The 20,335-nt window shown below is 38.7% G+C and overlaps 2 protein-coding genes across 4 annotated transcripts; both read left to right on the top strand.

The window, feature by feature from the left end:
- The first annotated feature begins 2,467 nt into the window (after positions 1-2,467).
- On the top strand, positions 2,468-7,902 carry LOC111384590 (spermatogenesis-associated protein 20-like). Of its 2 annotated transcripts, XM_023008896.1 has the most exons (13): positions 2,468-2,599; positions 2,701-2,779; positions 2,857-2,889; positions 3,344-3,492; positions 3,603-3,759; positions 4,409-4,649; positions 4,748-4,989; positions 5,314-5,577; positions 5,688-5,798; positions 6,399-6,623; positions 6,701-6,904; positions 7,201-7,377; positions 7,470-7,902. In XM_023008896.1, the coding sequence occupies exons 1-13, from the start codon at positions 2,526-2,528 to the stop codon at positions 7,653-7,655; spliced, it is 2,142 nt and encodes a 713-aa protein (XP_022864664.1). In that variant the 5' UTR covers positions 2,468-2,525; the 3' UTR covers positions 7,656-7,902. The 2 variants fall into 2 exon arrangements, with proteins under 2 accessions (XP_022864664.1, XP_022864665.1); XM_023008897.1 differs by lacking the exons at positions 5,314-5,577; positions 5,688-5,798.
- Positions 7,903-16,649: 8,747 nt separating this feature from the next.
- LOC111384591 (transcription termination factor MTERF8, chloroplastic-like) lies at positions 16,650-18,295 on the top strand. 2 transcript variants are annotated; one of them, XM_023008899.1, is made up of 2 exons: positions 16,650-17,748; positions 17,829-18,295. In XM_023008899.1, exons 1-2 carry the CDS (start codon positions 16,745-16,747, stop codon positions 17,857-17,859), a joined length of 1,035 nt encoding a protein of 344 aa, XP_022864667.1. In that variant the 5' UTR covers positions 16,650-16,744; the 3' UTR covers positions 17,860-18,295. The 2 variants fall into 2 exon arrangements, with proteins under 2 accessions (XP_022864667.1, XP_022864666.1); XM_023008898.1 differs by having other exon boundaries at positions 16,650-18,295.
- Positions 18,296-20,335: the final 2,040 nt, after the last annotated feature.

Here is a 20,335-nt window from a genome sequence, read left to right as displayed (position 1 = left end):
AGTCACTCAAATTGTGATAGTTGAAGAATTTTTCAAGATCATCAAGCCAATCCAGAAATGATTCCGAACTAGTCCAACCATCAAAGTCTCATGATTGTAGTGGGATGTGCCTGGAAGAAGAATGCTGAATGTCGCGAACATAATCCCTAGACTTAGGATAATTAAATTGGTATGAGGATGGGGGACACACATTATTTATAAGTTCGATGTAGGTTTAAGAGTTGTCATAAGAATTGTACATGATTTTGATTTTTTATATGTTTAAAATTTAAATATGGCAAGCCAAAACACCTAAATAAAAGCAACAATTTTCAACATGAAGAAATATGTACCTCGCGAAACTCAAAGGACTCGAAAAACACCGTTCACTATTGCATTTATTGTTTTTTAAAAAATAAACCAGTATTTCTACCCTATTTTTGAACAGAAATTTATTAGGCCCCTGTTCGATCCCCCATTTTTGGGAGGGTAAAATGTATTATGAAATAATGATTTTTTTGAAGAATGTGTGGTTAAAAAGTAAAAAAAAGTTTTTGAAATACATATATAATTATTTTATGGTAGAATGTGTGGTTGAAAATAAGATTCGAAAAAATGCATTCTTGAAAATGGGGTTCAAATAGGGGGCTAAATACGTGATCTACTAATTAGTGAAAGATTGTGGATAAGAGTGTAATAAAATAAGTTAGAAACAAGCTATATAATGATTGAAAAATTAGGACTTTAAATGAAAAATAAAATGTGATGTAACAAATAAAATATGTCGTGTGAATACAACCGTCCTTACAATTTTAGATGCAGTAAAGATACGAAACGATGTACAAATGATAATTAGGACTCCAATGGCTCGACCAAAAATGTTAACTTAATACTAGACTCGAATAGCTCTAACTATAGTTTCATATTTGACACACGTGTTATTTATAGGTAAAGTCGTCAATCAACTGGTGTTATGTTCTTTTATATTTTATTTAATAAGAAATATTAAGAAAGGAAAATAATTTATTTTACTATTGTATCATATATTAACATTATATTTTGTAATAACTAAGTTTATTTTAATACTAAGTAAGGGCATTTAAGTCATTACAACCTTAAAAATAAATAAATAAATTATGTTTCTAACTTTCTAAAGCTAGATACACACTTAGCCCTGGTTTGAGTTCATTGAAATTAAATTTTGGGCAAAAATATATTTTAAAATAGTATTTTTTAAAAGAATGTGTGATTAATAAAGAAGAAAATTTTTTAATTTAATATAATATTATTTTATTGAAAAATGTGTGTTAAAAAGAATAGGAAAAAATGGTATTTAGAATAAAAAGAGCCCAAACATGGATTACATTAAAATTAAATTACTTATATATTATTCATTTAATTCACCATATTATCAAAATTAAATTTATTTAGCACCCGTTTGGCTTCCATTTTTGGAAATAAAAATGGGGGGAGTAGTATTTTTTTTGAAGGATTATTCTACTTGTACATAAAAATAGTACATAAAGGATTACATAAATGATGTGAATGGAAAAGATTGGGTTAAAAAGTTGATTGTATTTTAAACGGTCAAATGAAAAAATAATATATAATATTATGTAATCCATTACGTAAAGTTTGGTGTATATGTAACAATATCATTTTTTGAAAAATGAGTGGTTGAAAAAGAAGGAAAATAATTCGATTTACGTGTAGTATTATTTTATGAAAGATTGTGCGGTTAAAAATATGAGATAAAAAATGAAATATAATTTAGATGGTGTTTGACACCCATTTTTATGAAAAAATGAATTTTAGAATTGTAAATTGATAAAGAATGTGTAGATGAAATTTTTTTTTAATTTACGAATAATATTATTTTAATGAAAAAATGTGATTAATAAGAAGAGGAAAATATGTATTTTGATAGAAATGAGACTACTTGATGGGGGGCAAACGGGGGCTTATTCTCATTCACCGCCTTCGTCTGTACAGTCCCTACTCCACAGGTTTCACTCTTCCAGAGCCCGCCAAGTGGCAATCTTCATTTGTTATCGTCAAATTTTCTCCGACCTTCTCATTTTCCATAATACAAAAATCCCAAATTTCAAACCAAAATCCCCAATTTCCAGTTAGTTCATTCAGTCTCTAATGCTCAAGAGGCTGCTAATTTCGTCTTCTTCCTCTACTCGCCGTCATCACAATTTCGCGAAAAAATCAGCTACAAATTTCCACTTTTATGCAACTTTTAGTAAAACTTGGGGCAGTAATTCATTCTCTTCAGTTTCTTGGCCTTTGTCAGTGGTTTTCTGCCGGCGTATTAACTTTTCTAGAGTTATGGCCATGGCGGAATATAACCCAGAAACTACGTCGTCGAAGACCCACAAGCGTACTAATCGTCTTGCGACCGAGCATAGTCCCTATCTTCTTCAACATGCCCATAATCCTGTATGTATGTCAAAATTTCAAAAAAATTGATTCTTGATCCTCCCCCCCCCCCCCTTCTCATTATTTCCGTGGTATTTAATTGATGCGATTTTCTTTTTGGGATGATTTTGGCAATTGGGTTTTATGCATTAACGCGGTTTCATTTATTTGAAGTTGGGTACAGCACATGCCATTGGTATGATTTTTATCATGTTTCTAAAATTGCTTAACCTTTGAGCTATATAAATATAGAAATGGCTAAATATTGCTTTTGGTGAACACTCTTGATCAATTAAGGTGTCATGTAATGGAGGTGGAATCTTTTGAGAATGAAGAAGTTGCCAAATTGCTCAATGATTGGTTTGTTAGTATCAAGGTGAGCTTCTCAAGTTCCAAGGACCTCATTTATTTTCTTAAATGTAGTACGAATGCTTTAACAAGCTTCATTGACAGGTCGATCGAGAAGAAAGACCAGATGTGGACAAGGTATGCTTTGCATCCTAGTATCAGCAAGGAACTTTTGTCATTTCCTTTCATTTAGTGAAATTTATTTTCTTAAATGTAGTATGAGTGCTTTAACTAGTTTCTTTTCATGCTAAAAAATTGTTTAGTTATTAATTTGGGATTTTTTCCAGAATGTATGTATTATTTTTCGCTCTACTCATGCAATGGTAGAGTAGTGCGGGCAACTTTTGTAGTGTAGTAAGGTACTAATCAGCCTTGATTATGTGGGAATAGGTTTTGGGGGGCCCTAACTAAAGAGAAAAAGGTATAATAGGACCATAAAATTCCCAGCGCTGCTATTCTATTTTCTATCTGCAGAATTGATATTATATACTTTTCTTCTGTTGTGCCTTTTTTTTTTTTTTTTTTTGGAAATCATTTTCTTGTATCTAGCCTTATGCATCGATTAGGTTTCTGAGGGCTTTGCTCTCTCCAGGTATACATGACTTATGTGCAAGCTTTATATGGTGGTGGTGGTTGGCCACTTAGTGTCTTCCTTTCACCTGATCTAAAGCCCTTGATGGGTGGGACATACTTCCCTCCAGATGATAAATATGGAAGGCCTGGATTTAAAACCATACTATGGTAATCCCTTCGGCGAATATGTAGTTTTGGTTGTTGATGGTTTGCCAATCTTGCAAAATGAGCTTTCCAGTTTTTTCCTTGTTGAGCTCACTATCATTTTCATCTATTAGGAAGGTGAAAGAAGCGTGGGAGAGTAAGAGGGATGTACTTGTCCAAAGTGGGTCTTTTGCTATAGAACAATTATCTGAAGCATTATCTACTGCTGCGAGATTAGACAAGCTACCAGATGGGGTTCCGCAAATGGCATTGAAGCTATGTGCTGAACAGGTAAAATTGCTGAGGTTGAAGATTTCTTGAGATCATGAAGCATGATCTGTTGATTTTTAAAAGGCGGATTTGAAGATGTATTTTTGAATCTCTGAAACTCCACAGCATGGATAATTTTGATTCAGTTGATTTCCACTGCCATCTTTTCTGCATTGTTGTATTTAGAGAAATTAAAAATTACAAGGGCTTTGTGTAGTTTGGGAGTTGTATCTATTAAAAGTTTTTTGCTTTTATGTTCTATTTTTGATGTTGTAATTATAGTTTAGCTTCTTAAGTATAATCTTCATATCATTTCCTTTCTGTTCCATTATTGAATTTGTTTACTTATAATTAACTTCAAATTATTTTACTTTTGAATTGCCATAGCTAATACTGCATTGTTCCATGGTTGTGGCTCCATAAGACCATCATATTTTGGTTTCACGAAGTTTTAGCTCTGTATATGTTATGCTAAAAGTCCAGTCATGTCTAGAATCTCTAGCTCCTGCTTTATAGCAGTGATAAGGTATCACACCATAACTCCACCTTGGGTTGTTTGTTTGCTTATATAACCAATAAAATCCTTGCCATGATACTTATACCTCCAATCAGAATCCCTAATGCTTAATAGAGTTTACTAGTACCTAATTTCATGTTAATTTTTTCATAGCTTGCTGATAGTTACGATTCTAAATATGGTGGGTTTGGTTCTGCTCCAAAATTCCCTCGGCCGGTTGAGGCCCAGCTGATGCTTTATCATTCAAAGAAATTGGAGGAGACAGGGAGATCAGAAGGAGCTAAGGAAGACTTAAGCATGGTGATCACTACCTTAGAGTGCATGGCCAGGGGTGGTATTCATGATCACGTTGGGGGTGGTTTCCACAGATACAGTGTGGATGAATGTTGGCATGGTTAGCCCACCTCATTTATTAGTTCTATTACCTCAATACTAGTGGATATTTACGAATTGCATTAACTGAGTCGTCAAGGAAACTCAATATCCGTGCAGTACCACATTTTGAGAAGATGCTGTATGACCAAGGGCAACTTGCTAATGTCTATCTGGATGTTTTTTCCATCACAAAAGATGTGTTTTATTCTACCATGGCTCGGGATATCCTCGATTATTTGAGGAGAGATATGATTGGTCCTAATGGTGAAATATTTTCGGCGGAAGATGCTGATAGTGCAGAATCTGAAGATGTTACAAGGAAAAAGGAGGGTGCTTTCTATGTTTGGACAAGTCATGAGGTACTCTACTGTTTAGTCACTGCCTTGTTTTTGTTGAGGAAACATTAGCCTTTACATGGTGAATATGTTAATACTCCTCTCTAGTGATGGTAGCTTGCATTGAACTATGATTGACAAGTACTTTTTTCTATCCTATGTTAAGTATCGTGCTGATGACTGTTTGGCAGGGCATGAAGTATCCTTCTTATGATCATGGATTTGAAGTTTTAATTGTTATTATATCTATTGGAATTTTGGAATTTTTAATTGTTATTATATCTATTGGGATTTCTTTGTCTTTGCATCATTATTTGTTGTATGTATGATGACCCTTCATCTTGAAAGGTTGATCATGCCCTTGGAGAACATGCTGATCTCTTTAAAGAGCACTACTACGTTAAATCATCTGGTAACTGTGATCTTTCAAGTATGAGTGATCCGCACAATGAATTCAAGGGTAAGAATGTGCTTATAGAGAGAAATAGTATTTCTGCAATGGCATCAAAATATGGTATGCCTGTTCAGAAGTATCTAGAGATTTTGGGGATTTGTCTACAAAAGCTATTTGACATAAGATCTAAACGCCTGAGGCCGCATTTGGATGATAAGGTATCATTTGGTAGACAGGACTTGATAATTTTAGCCATCTGATGTTCTTGTGTGTCTACCCGTGTTTTATTGGGTTGATACTGAAATGTTAGCCATCTGATGTTGGATAGGTCATCGTGTCATGGAATGGACTTGCAATTTCCTCATTTGCAAGAGCTTCTAAAATTCTGAAGGGTGAACCTGTAGGAACAACATTCTATTTTCCTGTTACTGGCACTAACGTAAGATACTGAACTGTTTCTGGCTTGTGAAATTAATTGATCAAGCATGTCTCATAAGACTTGTTATTTTGTATGAGGTTCCTGTTGCAGAATGGAAAATGAGTAAAATGATTATAGAGCATGTTTTTATCTCTGTAAGTATAGTTCACAGTTGGTTATTTTTATTTCACCTCCCCTTTGTTATCTGCTGAATCTTTTTATGCCATCCTGTGTTTCGAGGTTAGAAGGTGAAGATAGGATCAAATCAAGAAATAAGATGCAATTTTCTTTGTCGGGGTTATACGAGGAAGACAATAGTAGGGTGTGACTTTGATGTGTTGTAATTGAGTGCTTCTTGTACAATTGTTTTGTCATTGATTGTTGTGTAAGTCTGCAAGGTTTTGGACCCTATTCCATAACCATGATGATAATTGTTTTCATTATCACCCCCTTTTTCAAACTCTCCTCTAGCCTTGTGTATTGTGAAACGTGGAATCTCCTGGATTTTGCAGTATTATTCTTAACTATTTAGATTCACCTTTCATAAGTATTCATGTTCTTTCATGTTACTTTAACCTTTTAGTGCTAAATACTTAACCTTTTCTTTCTGGTGGATCTTAGTCTGAGGAGTACAGGGAAGTTGCAGAAAAGGCAGCATCTTTTATTAGGAAAAATCTTTACAATCAGCAAACTTGCAGGCTGCAGCACAGTTTCAGGAATGGCCCTTCTAAAGCACCTGGTTTTTTGGACGATTATGCATTTCTGATATCGGGACTACTGGATCTTTATGAGGTTGGCGGTTCAGTATTTTGGCTAGCATGGGCAATTGAACTACAACGCATGCAGGTAAAAACCTGAAAGCTACTTGTCCTTTCGACCTTAGTTATGGTTCTTGCTTGCTGTATAAATTTGTTTCTTTTCAGGATGAACTCTTTCTTGATAAAGAGGGAGGAGGTTACTTCAACACTCCAGGGGAAGATCCTTCTGTTCTCCTCCGTGTGAAAGAAGATCATGATGGTGCGGAGCCCTCTGGAAACTCTGTTTCAGTTATCAACCTTGTAAGGTTAGCTTCCCTGGTCAGCAGCACTAAGTCTGATAACTACAGGCAGAATGCAGAACGCCTTCTGGTATGCTCTTGAAGTCTTGCTTTGTTAATAAATTTACGCTTTCTTCCGATTCATGAGCTTGTTTGGCTAAGCTTTTAAAATGTCTACATATATGCGAATAAGTAAGATTTAAAATAGATTATAGTTTTTATTGGTCAAAATTAGAAATAAGTAATTTACTTTTTTGGGAGTAAGGTATGGATAAACTCAATAGTAATTTCTTTTAGCACTTAAAAGTAAGAAAAGGCAACCTAGCCAAACATGTTTGGAAACAGAAACTTTTTTATAAGCTTACTTGTCCTCGCATCATCCTGCAGGCTGTTTTTGAGAAGAGATTGAAAGATACAGCAATGGCTGTGCCATTGATGTGTTGTGCTGCAGATATGCTCGCCGTGCCTTCCCATAAGCAAGTAGTCCTGGTTGGATGTAAGCCTTCCGTAGAATTCGACAGCATGTTAGCCGCTGCACATGCATCGTACAATCCAAATCGAACAGTTGAGTACTTTCTCACACACATTGCCCACCTTTCTTTCCTTCTATACTTATTATCACCCGTTTACTGGAACTCCGGTGCAATTGTGTGCAGGTGATCCACATAAATCCTAATGATGATGAAGAGAGGGCATTTTGGGAGGAGACTAATGAAAACATTGCTCTGATGGCTAAAAACAATTTTGCGGCTGGTAAGGTTGTGGCTCTTGTGTGCCAAAACTTCACTTGTAGTCCTGTGGTCGACAATCCCAGGTCCCTGGAATCTCTCCTCTCGAAGTGAAGGAAGAATCAGTGAAATGACAATCTATAAAAATTATCCGACAGGTTCTAGAAGGAATTTCGCCCCGGGGGAGGGGGGGGGGGTGCACTTCGATAGAATAGAAGATAATGAATGGAATGATTTTGAATATCGATTTATTAGTAAAAAACCTTCTCCAACTTTTGAATTGTCCAAACAAGAACTTTATGTAAGAGACGAAGCATCAAAAGGATAATTGAAGGAAAACCACGAAGTTATTTGACTGTTAGCTGGTGTAAATGAGGACATTACTCTGGAAGAAGTATGCAATGTGTTGTTTCAGTAAGTGTGGTGTTGCTTACCATGTAAGGACCATGTGTATCTATGTTTTACATATAGCTCTCTTGTTCATGGTCTACAGATGGATAATACAGTTGGAAACGGAAACAATAATAATATACGAGAAAAAGCAAACTTGGAAGGTTATTGCACAAGTGATGAGGTAACTCGAAAGCAATCATACATCCATCACTTTATCGTGAAATTTCCCATAGGTTCGATTCTACTTTGTTGCTAGCTTTCAACTTGGAACGGTTGCCTTTCTCGGGTTTAAGTTTCTGACTCCCAGAAGATTCCCGCTGTTTGAACAATTCTGATAGTCGGGCAGCCAGATTCTGCTTTGCTCAAGGGGGAACACCTTTTGATTGTTCTCTGTAACTGCATTCCAGGATTCAGGTGAGGAATCGCCGTCCGAGAAATTGATCTGTAGTCAGCAGTTAAAGACGGGGGTAAAATATAGGAAAATCAGAGGGAGAAAAAAAAAAACAAAGAGAGAGAGAGACACATATTACCTTCGCCACGTTTCTAACCTTCAGAAAATGATCAGTACACTCTGCTGGGCATTACAGATTCAGAATATAACCAGGACTGCCGGAGAAATATACCTGTAAGATGTCTTTGAAGAATTCAACAGAATCCGTTAACTCCTCTGCTGACTTCCCCTTCCCCTTGACAACGAGCGAAGAAAAGGTGTTATGTTCCAAATACACTCTGATCGCCGTGAACTTGATGAACTTGCCATTGATCTCCAAACCCCTTGCCCCTGCACACATTAGTCATGACCCTCACTCATTAACTTCAAACAACAATATATAGTGCGAATTTACTTGCCTGCACTTGTCTTGTACTAACCTGCGCCACCGAGGAATAAGTTTTTGGTGGAGCTCGAAGGCTTCACCTCCGCCGGAAACAAGTAGGAATCAACTTCCAATTGGTATTGCAGTCTGCGATGAAGACATTTTGTTGGAAATTGGTTTCCAAATTAACATCAAAAGATCGGAAATTCGTCAAGTAAAAATTGAAATCGGAAAGTGTGACTAATGTGTCAATTTCGGCCGAATATTTGGACTTGATCTGATGGTCAAATTACAAAAGTAAAAAGGCCAACTTGTTCTACTCATTGAGTAGATGATCGTAGTATATTTGGACATTAGAAACCAATTCCGGGTGAATGAGAAATTACGGTCCAAAGATTGGAGGAAAATGCTGTGGAAAAGGGCTAAAATACATTGTCGCTTGATATTCGCTCGAGCGACAGTGTCGCCGTCACTCGATGTTCACTCGAGGGAAGTATGTTCTGCTTGAATTTTTGAAGCGATGCTCGAGCAAAAAGCTAGCAAAAATGAAATGTTGCAACTATTTGAAATATTGCACGATTTGGCCCACACCACTTCATCCACACTCCTTCCTCCTCTATAAATAGGACCCCTTGGACGTCTCTAAGGGTATACCAACTCATATTTTGCATTGAGCACTCTTCTTCTTTTACAAAATCTCTTTCCTTTTTTCTTGCATAAAATCCCTTTGTAGAGAGGGAAATTCCATCGCTTCGCCAGTTCTTGTGGTGTGAAGTGCTGCTACCATAAGATTAAACATCCGTTATATCTTGGGAGACAAGTGCCGTCAACCGTGAACACCATAGCGGGACAATATTGTCTTAAGGAGAAAGTGTCATCACTTGCCTCGGATTTCATTTATTTTTCTTCTCATTTTTTTGTTTCATTTTGATACCTTGATTTTGTGATTTTGTACTACACTTTCAAGTTCACATATTGATGGTTTGATCACGCTCCTGTGGGTAAAACATTAATTTGTTTTGATACAAATATCAACAACCATCATACCGCTCACATAAACCCCGGAACCAACACATTTCACCACAGAATTTGTTACTTCAAGTATTGGTTCGAAGCTACCAGCGTGTTAATTAGTTGTATGTAAAGCCATGTACCTTGAGGCAAACGTTGGTTGGGAGATTGAAGAATTAGAGCGTGGGGGTTAGGCAAACGTCGTCGTAGGCGCCTTGCTTTTAAATTTTGTTCCAACACTGCTAATAAATGCATAACTACTCTACTGCCATTTGATTTGAATGGTTTTTTCTTAAAAAGCAAGGCCATGGGCAATGATTTGGGTCCAGTTCAAGAAGATCGGCCCAACGAGCCCAAATGGTCTGTCGAGAGTCGAGAAAAATGTACAAAAATTTCATTAGATAGTAAACTAAGGCTAATCTGTGCAGGATCGGAGCAAGATTACGATTATAATCCGACTAACTATGGTGCGACTGATGGCTCTTTCCTGATCTCATTTTGTGCCTTTGTGACTGTTGAATGATACACGATGTTGCTTTCTTGATTTCATAGGTTATTCGGCTGTTTTTCTCTTGAAATTTCCACTCAACATTTTATTTCAGAATTTGATATTAATATTTCTAGTATTTTATTGTTAAGTGTATTTTAAAGAGTTCGATTATTATATTGGAATTTGTTAGACTCAACCATAAGTTCTTAAATAATATGATTTATTATTTAATGTCACGTTAATGCTATTTAAATTGGAATTGTAAATTCAGTGAGACTAAATAATATTACTCTTTGTACAAAAGATATTCAATTTTTAGGGTTTAAGAGTATTTAATTGGTATGAAAAATATCATATAGAAAAGAAAATATTTTCCTTCTTGTAGAAAATAAAAATCACCTCTATTCAAGGAAAATGTTTTCATTAAAAATAAGAAAAATTAGACATATTTTCAAAAGTTGAAAAATATTTTCCATGAAAAAAATTAACAATCAAACACCTCGTGTAGAAATTTAGGTGAAAAACTAATATTTTCTCGGACACAATCTAAATAAAAATGGAATGAAAATAAATAACCGATAAAACGCTTTTGGTCAATGGAAACTTTTCCTTCGTATTCTACCTGTCACGGACTTGCTAATTTCCTTCAAGAACCGTGCGGCCTTAGTGTCTTCAACTTCCGCCCCCGTGGTTATTACACTAAGTCAGCCTCCCGATTGGCGTTGATGTCTTAGAAAGGTACTAAGTAGAACACTTTAAGAAAGGGACAATGAAGGAACACAAGAACTTACAAAGAAGGCTTTGTATTGAATAAGGATACTCTTTACAACTTCACTCTCTTGATCCTTCAAATGAATCCTACCAAACTATTTATAGTAGTAGCCTCCTCAAATAGATGGCTAGGATCTTTTCTATCCAATGGTCTAGATTACACATCTAGAATTATCTATACAAATATCTACATTAAAATATCTATGGACTAGACTAGGATGATCTAGAATAATCCACCAAGTGAGGAGCTTGTAGGCTTCTAGAATGTCCCACCATATTCTAGTAATCTTCATGCACTTGTGGGAGTCTAGAATATTCCGGTTAGCCTGGAGTCGTCAACATTTTAAATTTCTCGATCTTCTTGTGCCAAAATCGAGCGAGTCGTGACATCCTCCCCTGCCTATTTGGGCGACGCCCTCGTCACCGCGTAATGCTTTAGTTTGTCTTCGAACTGCCACAAGTCTTCTTGACTTTCCCACGTTGCTTTGGACTCGGGCAATCCCTTCCACGTTATCAAAAATTGTTGGCAAGGAGGCACTCCACGCCTTCGAACAATGCGATCTGCTAGAACCTCATCAACCTCCTTGTCAAATGACTTAGTCACAATCGGAGGTGCCCGTTGTGACTCCCCTCGGCTAGGGTCTTCCATGCCTTCATGATATGGCTTCAACATGCTCACATGGAAGACGGGATGAATCTTTAAAGTGCTAGGTAGGTCAAGGCGATAAGATACCTTGCCAACCTTAGCTATCACCTGGAACGGCCCTTCATATCTCCGTACCAAACCTTTGTGCACACTTCGGTACGCCTTGAATTGTTGAGGTAATATTTTCACAAGGACTTGGTCGCCAACTTTAAATTCCAAAGGTCGTCTCTTCTTATCGGCCCACTTCTTCATGCGCCTCCGTGCTTTGTTTAAACAAGATAGTGCTAAGTCGGCATGCTCTTCCCATGACTTAGCCATTTTGTATGCTCCGGGGCTTCTCCCTCCTTCAATAGAAGTGGACAAAGTGTGGGGTGTTAGTGGTTGTTGTCCTGTCGCCAACTCGAATGGACTCCGCCCCGTGGCTTCACTCCTTTGTAAATTGTAGGAAAATTGTGCAATATCCAGGAGCTTGGCCCAATCTCTCTGATTGGCACTTACAAAGTGCCAGAGATAGCACTCCAACAAAGCATTCACCCTTTCTGTTTGTCCATCCGTCTGAGGGTGAAAACTTGTAGAGAAGTGTAGGTCCGAGCCTAGGAGTTTGAACAACTCCGTCCATAGCCGATCCGTGAATCGGGGATCACGATCACTTATTATGCTCCGCGGCAACCCCCAATACTTCACAACATTCTTGAAGAATAGCCTTGCGGCTTCCTCTGCTGTGCAATCCTTGGTGACAGGAATGAAGGTGCCATACTTAGAGAATCGATCAACCACCACCATTATTGACCCGAACCCTTCGGATTTAGGCAGGGCACTAATGAAGTCCATGGTGATAGAGTCCCATGGACGCTCCGGGACTGGTAGAGGCTCCAACAAACCCGTTGGTGACCTTGTTTCCACCTTGTCTTGTTGGCACACAAGACACGTCTTTACATAGAGCTCCACCATGTCTTTCATTTGCGGCCAATAGTAAGCTCGTTCAAGTAGTGCCAATGTGCGTTTCTGCCCTGGATGACCAGCCCACTTTGTGTCATGGCACTCCTTGATGATATCTCGCCGCAAATTGTTCCATTTAGGAACATAGATATGCTGCCCGTAGAGTAAGCCGTCCTCGACCCAAAACCGTCGCGTCTTTCCTTCTTGGGCAGCTTTTACCAACTCCTTAGCCAAGGGATCATGATCCATGCCTTCTCGAATCAAATCAAGCAACGTCCCTTTGGCTTGGCTTATGGCTGCAAGCTCCGCCTTCCTGCTTAACGCATCGGCTACAACATTCGCCTTCCCCGGCTTGTATTCCATCACATAATCAAACTCCGCTAAGAAATCTTGCCAACGTGCTTGCTTGGGAGTCAACTTCTTTTGTGATTGGAAGTAACTAGTAGCGACATTATCCGTCTTGATGATGAATTTTGAGCCCAACAAGTAATGACACCACACTCGTAGGCAATGAACAATAGCCGTCATCTCCTTTTCTTGCACCGTATACCGACGCTCAGTGTCGTTGAGCTTGCGACTTTCAAAAGCAATATGATGCCTTTGTTGCATTAGAACACCCCCGATAGCAAAGTCTGAGGCATCTGTTTGTACTTCAAAGGTCTTGGTGAAATCCGGCAATGCCAAGACCGGTTCCTCCATCACGACCGCCTTCAAATCATCAAAGGCCGTTTGACATTTTTCGGACCAATCCCATGTCTTATTCTTCTTCAATAGGTCCGTTAGTGGGGCTGCCCTCACTGAGTAGCCTTGGATGAACCGCCGATAATAATTAACTAGACCAAGGAAAGAACGGAGTTCGGTTACCTTGGTGGGTGCTTCCCACTCCTTGATTGCTTTTACTTTTGCCTCATCCATCTTCAAGCGCCCGTGGCCAATGATATGTCCAAGGAAGTGCACCTCCGCCTTGGCAAAAGAACATTTTTCCTTTTTGATGTATAGCTCATTCTCCCGCAATGCTTGGAACACCGTTCGGAGATGTTTTGCGTAATCCTCCAAGTTGTCGCTATAGATGACAATGTCATCCAAGTATACCACCACGAACTTGTCCAAGTAAGGTTGGAAAATCCTATTCATCAATGTGCAGAATGTGGCCGGGGCGTTGGTTAAGCCAAAAGGCATTACCAACCATTCGAATGAGCTATATCGAGTTATGCATGCTGTCTTAGGCTCATCCCCTTCTGCAACCCGTACTTGGTAATATCCCTTTTGTAGATCCACCTTTGTGTAATATTTTGCACTACCAAGTCTATCAAATAAATCAGCAATCAAAGGAATAGGATACTTGTTTTTAATTGTTACCTTGTTGAGCGCCCGGTAATCTACACACATGCGTAACGATCCATCATGCTTCTTTTGGAACAAGACCGGAGCGCCATAAGGTGCCTTCGAAGGTCGTATCCTCCCCGTGTCAAGCAACTCCGTCAATTGCTTTCGAAGTTCTTCCAGCTCCGACGGTGCCATCCGATAGGGTGCCATGGATGGTGGTTTGGCACCCGGTTCCAACTCAATCTTATGATCTACCTCCTTCCTAGGTGGTAATTTCTTCGTTAACTCTAGCGGCATCACATTCTTATTTTCTTCAAGGACATTCTTGATAACTTCGGGCACATTATCGTCACCCACAACTTCCTCAACTTGGTTCTCCATTTTTAATGCTACCAAATACGTCGCCTCTCCTTTCTTTAGCCCTTTTGCTAGTTGCATGGCCGAAAGCTGCCCTATTACTTTCGTCCTAGCTACCGTAGGAACCATGCATGGAGAACCCCTCTCCAAGATGCAGACCAAGCCAAAGGAAGGCAAAGGAATAGCATTGACCTTCCTCATGAAGTCCAACCCGAGAACCAAGCGAAAATCATCCATTGTAGCCACCGAAAAATCCACTTGGCCATGCCAAGTGCCTAATTGAATTTCCACTCCTCGAACTATGCCACCAAGGGGCGTGGATGGAGAATTCACAGCTTTCATAAGACCACCACCTTTAGTGATTGTGAGGCCCAACCTTCTAGCCTCATCTTCAGTAATGAAGTTGTTGGTAGCTCCCGTATCCACCATTGCTAGTGCGGGCCGACTATTTACTTGAGCTTCCACATACATTAATCCTCGTTCATTATTGGAAGTCGGAACGACCTTAGCATTGAGAGCGTTAAGAAGTTGCAATGAACTAAAATGTTCCGCCCTTTGATCTTGGCAAGAGGATGAATCTCGTTCCTCCGCCATAGCCGCCAATGTGCTAAGTTTAGGGCAATCACGCATTAAATGTGGCCCCTTGCACACGAAGCATCCACTTTGAGAACCCGTCGAGACCTTCTTCTTTTTCTCATAATTTTTTCGCGAGAGGGAAGGTTTGTAAGTGTTACCACCTTTGAAGAATGATGACTTATGGTAATCTTTCTTCTCTCCCCCGCCTTTAGCCGAGTTACTCTTAAAGCTTTTAGAAGATTTTGATGAATCCGTGCTCCTTTGGAACTCGGTTAAAGATTCGGCCACCACAATAGCCTCGTCTACTGTCTTCACTCCCCGACGTTGAAGTTCTTGCTTCGCCCAATTTTGCAATCCGTCGGTAAAGTGAAACAATAGATCTTCATCTGACATGCTCGGGATTTGAAGCACAAGGGTAGTAAACTCTTTGACATAATCGCGAATAGTGCCCTTATGTTTCAACTCCCTAAGCTTTTTACGGGCCTCGTATACTACATTTTCGGGATAAAATTGGCGTTTCAATTCCTTCTTGAAATCATCCCAACTATCTATCCTACAAGCACCATTTTCTATGTCGGCGTGCTTACGTCGCCACCATAGAGCCGCGATGTCCGTAAGATACATAGTCGAAGTACGTACCTTAATAGCTTCATCCAAAATGTTCACGCCCTCAAAATATATGTCCAATCGCCATAGGAAATCATCTAACTCTTTTGCATCTCGCTTTCCATCGAACTCCCTAGGCTTTGGATAGTCGATCCTTGGAGCCGCTAGAATCGTGCTAGTACCCGCACTAGTTGACGCCTTCTTACAAGCGTCTAGGCCACTTTGCATATCCGCGCAAAGCTTGTTCACTTGGTCTTGGATCGCTTTGACAGTATCCATGACCTTACCCTCCAACCTCGTATATTTTTCCCTTAAAGCGCCTTGGTCTTCCTTGAGATCATCAAGTTGTTCCAAGGTGTGAGCTTCAAGGGTTGAGAGTGAATTCTCCACTACTTCAATGCGTTCCCCCATATTGAGAAATACTTCCTCAAGAGATCCACTGGTAGGGGCTGGTGGTCGGCTCTTGCTTCGAGTTTGTCGAGTTTTCTTACTCGTGGTTTGGGGTTCGACCTCTCAACCCCGCTCGTCATGTTCTACTTCCGAAATGCCGGATCCCACAACATCTTTTTCCGCCATGCCAACGATAGTAAGTGAGCAAACCTAGGCTCTGATACCAACTGTCACGGACTTGCTAATTTTCTTCAAGAACCGTGCGGCCTTAGTGTCTTCAACTTTCGCCCCCGCGGTTATTACACTAAGTCAGCCTCCCGATTGTCGTTGATGTCTTAGAAAGGCACTAAGTAGAACACTTTAAGAAAGGGACAATGAAGGAACACAAGAACTTACAAAGAAGGCTTTGTATTGAATAAGGATACTCTTTACAACTTTACTCTCTTGATCCTTCAAATGAATCCTACCAAGCTATTTATAGTAGTAGCATCCTCAAATGGATTGCTAGAATCTTTTCTATCCAATGGTCTAGATTACACATCTAGAATTATCTATACAAATATTTACATTAAAATATTTATGGACTAGACTAGGATGATCTAGAATAATCCACCAAGTGAGGAGCTTGTAGGCTTCTAGAATGTCTCACCATATTCTAGCAATCTTCATGCACTTGTGGGAATCTAGAATATCCCGATTAGCCTCGAACCGTCAACATTTTAAATTTCTCGATCTTTTTGTGCCAAAATCGAGCGAGTCGTGACATACCGCTCTAAATCCTGGGTTTGGAGTGCTCTGCACAAAAAACCTCTCCCAAGGGGTAAAACTGTTCTCGGGCGCTAGAATTCAATTTTCTCTTTTTGTTATTCATCTCAAGAATCAAATGCTTCTTAGATCCACTTTTTCAAGAATCCATAAATATGAATTCTTTAACAATTTCTGCAGTCTTGCGAACGTAAATTCATTAATTTTGGACTCAGAAACCGCAATTTCTCAGTCAAAATTGAAACCCTTTTCATCGGAGGATAAGGCATCAGAAAATGCTAATGTTATCTCCTATTTGATAAATTCCTGTGGGTTATCTCTAGAGAAGGCTACTTCTTCTTCCAAAAGGGTGCATTTTAACTGCCCAGAAAGACCAGATGCTGTTCTGAATTTTCTTACGAAACATGGATTTAGCAAATCGCAAATTACCGAGCTTGTGAGGAAACGGCCTTTGCTTCTTTTATCCGATCCTGAGAAGACCCTTTTGCCCAAGATTGAGTTTTTCTTGCAGTCCACTGGAGTTGCGAAAGCCGACCTTTTAAGAACCATTTCAAGAGACCCTACATTCTTGACAAGAAGTGTGGAGAACCAACTTATACCAATTTATAATTACCTCAAGGATATAATCGGAGATGAAAAGGTCGCGACTCTTTTGAGGCGTGGTTCGTGGGTTTTTCATCGAGCAATTGCAAAGAGACTTATGCCGAATGTGGACTTTTTGCGGGCATTTGGAGTTCCCAGTTCGTTTATTGCATTAGTGTTGTCAAATTTTCCAGAAGCCATCGCTCAAAAACATAACCATCTCAAAGAAATTGTTGCGGAGGTGAAGGAAATGGGATTTGATCCATTGAAATCAACGTTTGTATTGGCATTACATGCTCGTTCAGGGGAGGGTAATAGGGCTTTATGGGAAAATTGCTATGAAACTTACAGGAAATGGGGTTGGTCGAAGGATGATATTTACATGGCATTTAGAAAACATCCTCACTGTATGCTTTTGTCTGAAAAGAAGATCTCTGGAGTTTTGAGTTTCCTAGTTAGTGAGATGGGATGTGAGTCCAGAATGATTGCACATTATCCACATCTTCTGTTCTACAGTTTGGAGAAGAGGATTATCCCCAGGTGCTCGATTGTTCACCTTTTGTCCTTGAAGGGTTTAGTTAGGAAAGATAAGAGCTTGACCACTATATTGTGCCCTGCAGAGAAATATTTCTTGGACAAGTTTGTGACTAAATATGCTGAGGAATTACCTCAACTTTACGACATTTATAAAGGGAAGGCAGTGGTTCCAGAAGTATAACTGAGTTAAAAGAGTTCGTTTCTAACTTGTTGCCACTCTCATTATTTGCAACAAATTATTGTGTTATGATAGTTATTTTCTGTCTTCATATAGCGTCTTGCAGCGATTATTCAGCCAAGATTGATTATGTAGGCAACTCTCTTGATCTTGATGTCGAAACAAGGGTGTTTAATTATAATTTAGAGGGCAACTAAACTCCATTTTTGACTCTTGAATCAATGAATTTACTGATTGTTCTGAACCAGGCACGGTCGCACTTGCTTTTTGCTTAATGTTTAGAGATGATGTTGTAGGACCGACTCCTACAACTTCCATGTAATTGTTAATTATTTTACTTCGAAATGAGATTCTGTGAAATGTCTTTTGCTCGATGGATTTACAAGTTTTTATGCATATTATTGTTTTTGGCTGGTTATGCCCTTTATCCTCCACAATTTTGATGCTTAAATTGTCTTCGCAAGACTTGTCATTCAATCAAAATTTCACCCGTATCTCCAAGAGATTACACAGTTAGACACAACAACATGCAATGCACAAAGCCACAGAATAGAAGCCGTAGAACAAAAATTACAGGGAAACCTGGCCTTTATTACTCGGCAAGAAATGAGGTACGTATGTGCACTCTGATTTATGCTGAGAACTCAATCGAAATGAAATGTTTAATTTTTACCCAGTGATGGCATCAATATATGAACTGTCTCAACAACTTTGCCACTTTTATACAAAAAGCTTTCGTTTGACATCCCCAGCTGCTAATGCATAAGTTCCCATGTGATCATGCTTCTGCTATCAGATTACGATATTCTTTTTTTTTTTTTTTTTTGATATCCAGGTATCCCAACTTACACCAGACTAAATCCTGGACTCCTAAGACCCTTGCCCCTAGAACCTTGGAGGGGGTAAATCGCGGATTATGCCTCAACTGGATCACAGGTTCCCCCTATTGCCTGTACACTTCTGCGCACAAGAGACCCTCCTCCACAGTGATTGCTTCATACCAAATTTTTTGGCCGCAGGTTCCCACCAGGAATCGAACTCTCCACTCTGCCGCTGGAAGCAAGACAATGTTGATTGATCCACCAGTTGAGCTGTGCCTCGGGGGGCGGATTACGATATTCTATTAGTATTCAAAATTCTCCCTTTTTCATGGAAGTTACGAAGGAAGTTCTGCTTGAGGCATGGAATTTCCATGTAAAAAGGAGTAGGCTCCTACAGATGTTTCCCTGTGTCCAAAGGCACTCTTATGTTGCTGAATAATGTTATTTATCTCCATTAGAGATGACCTTCATATGATCTGGCAAAAATGATTATTTCATATCCATACATGTCTTTTCATTTAATAACATGTCACTTGCCACATAGACAGACCGGTGATTAATTGTAATGGAGATAAATAGAATTACTCTTTGCTGTTTGGACAATGCGGTTATCCGAAGATGTTGAGGAATTTTTGTCCTGACGACAAAATGTGGGAGAATAATTCGTGCAGAAGGGCTGGGGTGGCATTTTCTTCGGTTAAGAAGGAACCCAGACAGGTGACCACTTCTATTTGTTTGAGTCTTTGTTTAACAGTTTTTATTCTTGTATGAGAGGAAGGTTCTGTTGATCATATCACAAGAAGAGGGAAATAGAAAATAGAAAAACTTGAGCAGCAATTTATTTCTTTCTTCTTCAAAATCTATTCATAGGGTTACTGTTGTATTATGTAAGACAAGGGTAGAGAGAGATTCTCGCTGTGATCTCCTTCGGGAAATTTTATCTCGTTCATAGCACAAGTAAGCCCAAGTATCTGAGCTCCCATGAAAATAAGTTTGTGAGATTTTTTTTCTTAAAAATAATGATCAACAAATAGGGGCTAAATCTGTAAATGCAGATTCATAAGTAACGAAAATGATCAATGATCAAATATAGTTGATCTGAGTCGACGATCATTTATGCGGGGCTCAAGTATGACCCCTATGTTAGGATGTTGTAATATTTTCTCTATTTTATCGAGAGATCATAAATGAAATTACTTTATTTTTCAATAGCTATTAAGATATAAAATTTATGTAACCGAACAATTTGTATTCCAACTATATTATGTTTTCACACTGCTTAAATAATTGAAAGAGCTTTCTGTAATTATAAGTAAAATTGATGAGCACATCATGTTAATTAGCTTAAAAGAAAATGTCCTTAAATATACTATGCTCCTGCTAAGTGAAAGAAAATTAAAAGTTACATCAATTTTTAGTAAGGGAGTTATTTTCTCTAATGGTCGTTGAAGTATGTGTGAAATTTTAGAATGATCATTAAAGTATTCTACATGATTGTCTTGGTATACCCCCAGAAAAAAATGATGTAGCAACATGAAAGTACATATACTCCTAGCTAAGCTCATTAAATTAGCAGGCATATAATAACTCC

The sequence above is a fragment of the Olea europaea genome, unplaced genomic scaffold (assembly GCF_002742605.1).
Source record: "Olea europaea var. sylvestris unplaced genomic scaffold, O_europaea_v1 scaffold2944, whole genome shotgun sequence".
NCBI classification, from domain to species: domain Eukaryota; kingdom Viridiplantae; phylum Streptophyta; class Magnoliopsida; order Lamiales; family Oleaceae; genus Olea; species Olea europaea.
Note: the sequence above shows the minus strand (reverse complement) of the source record. Positions and strands in the feature narration are given on the sequence as shown.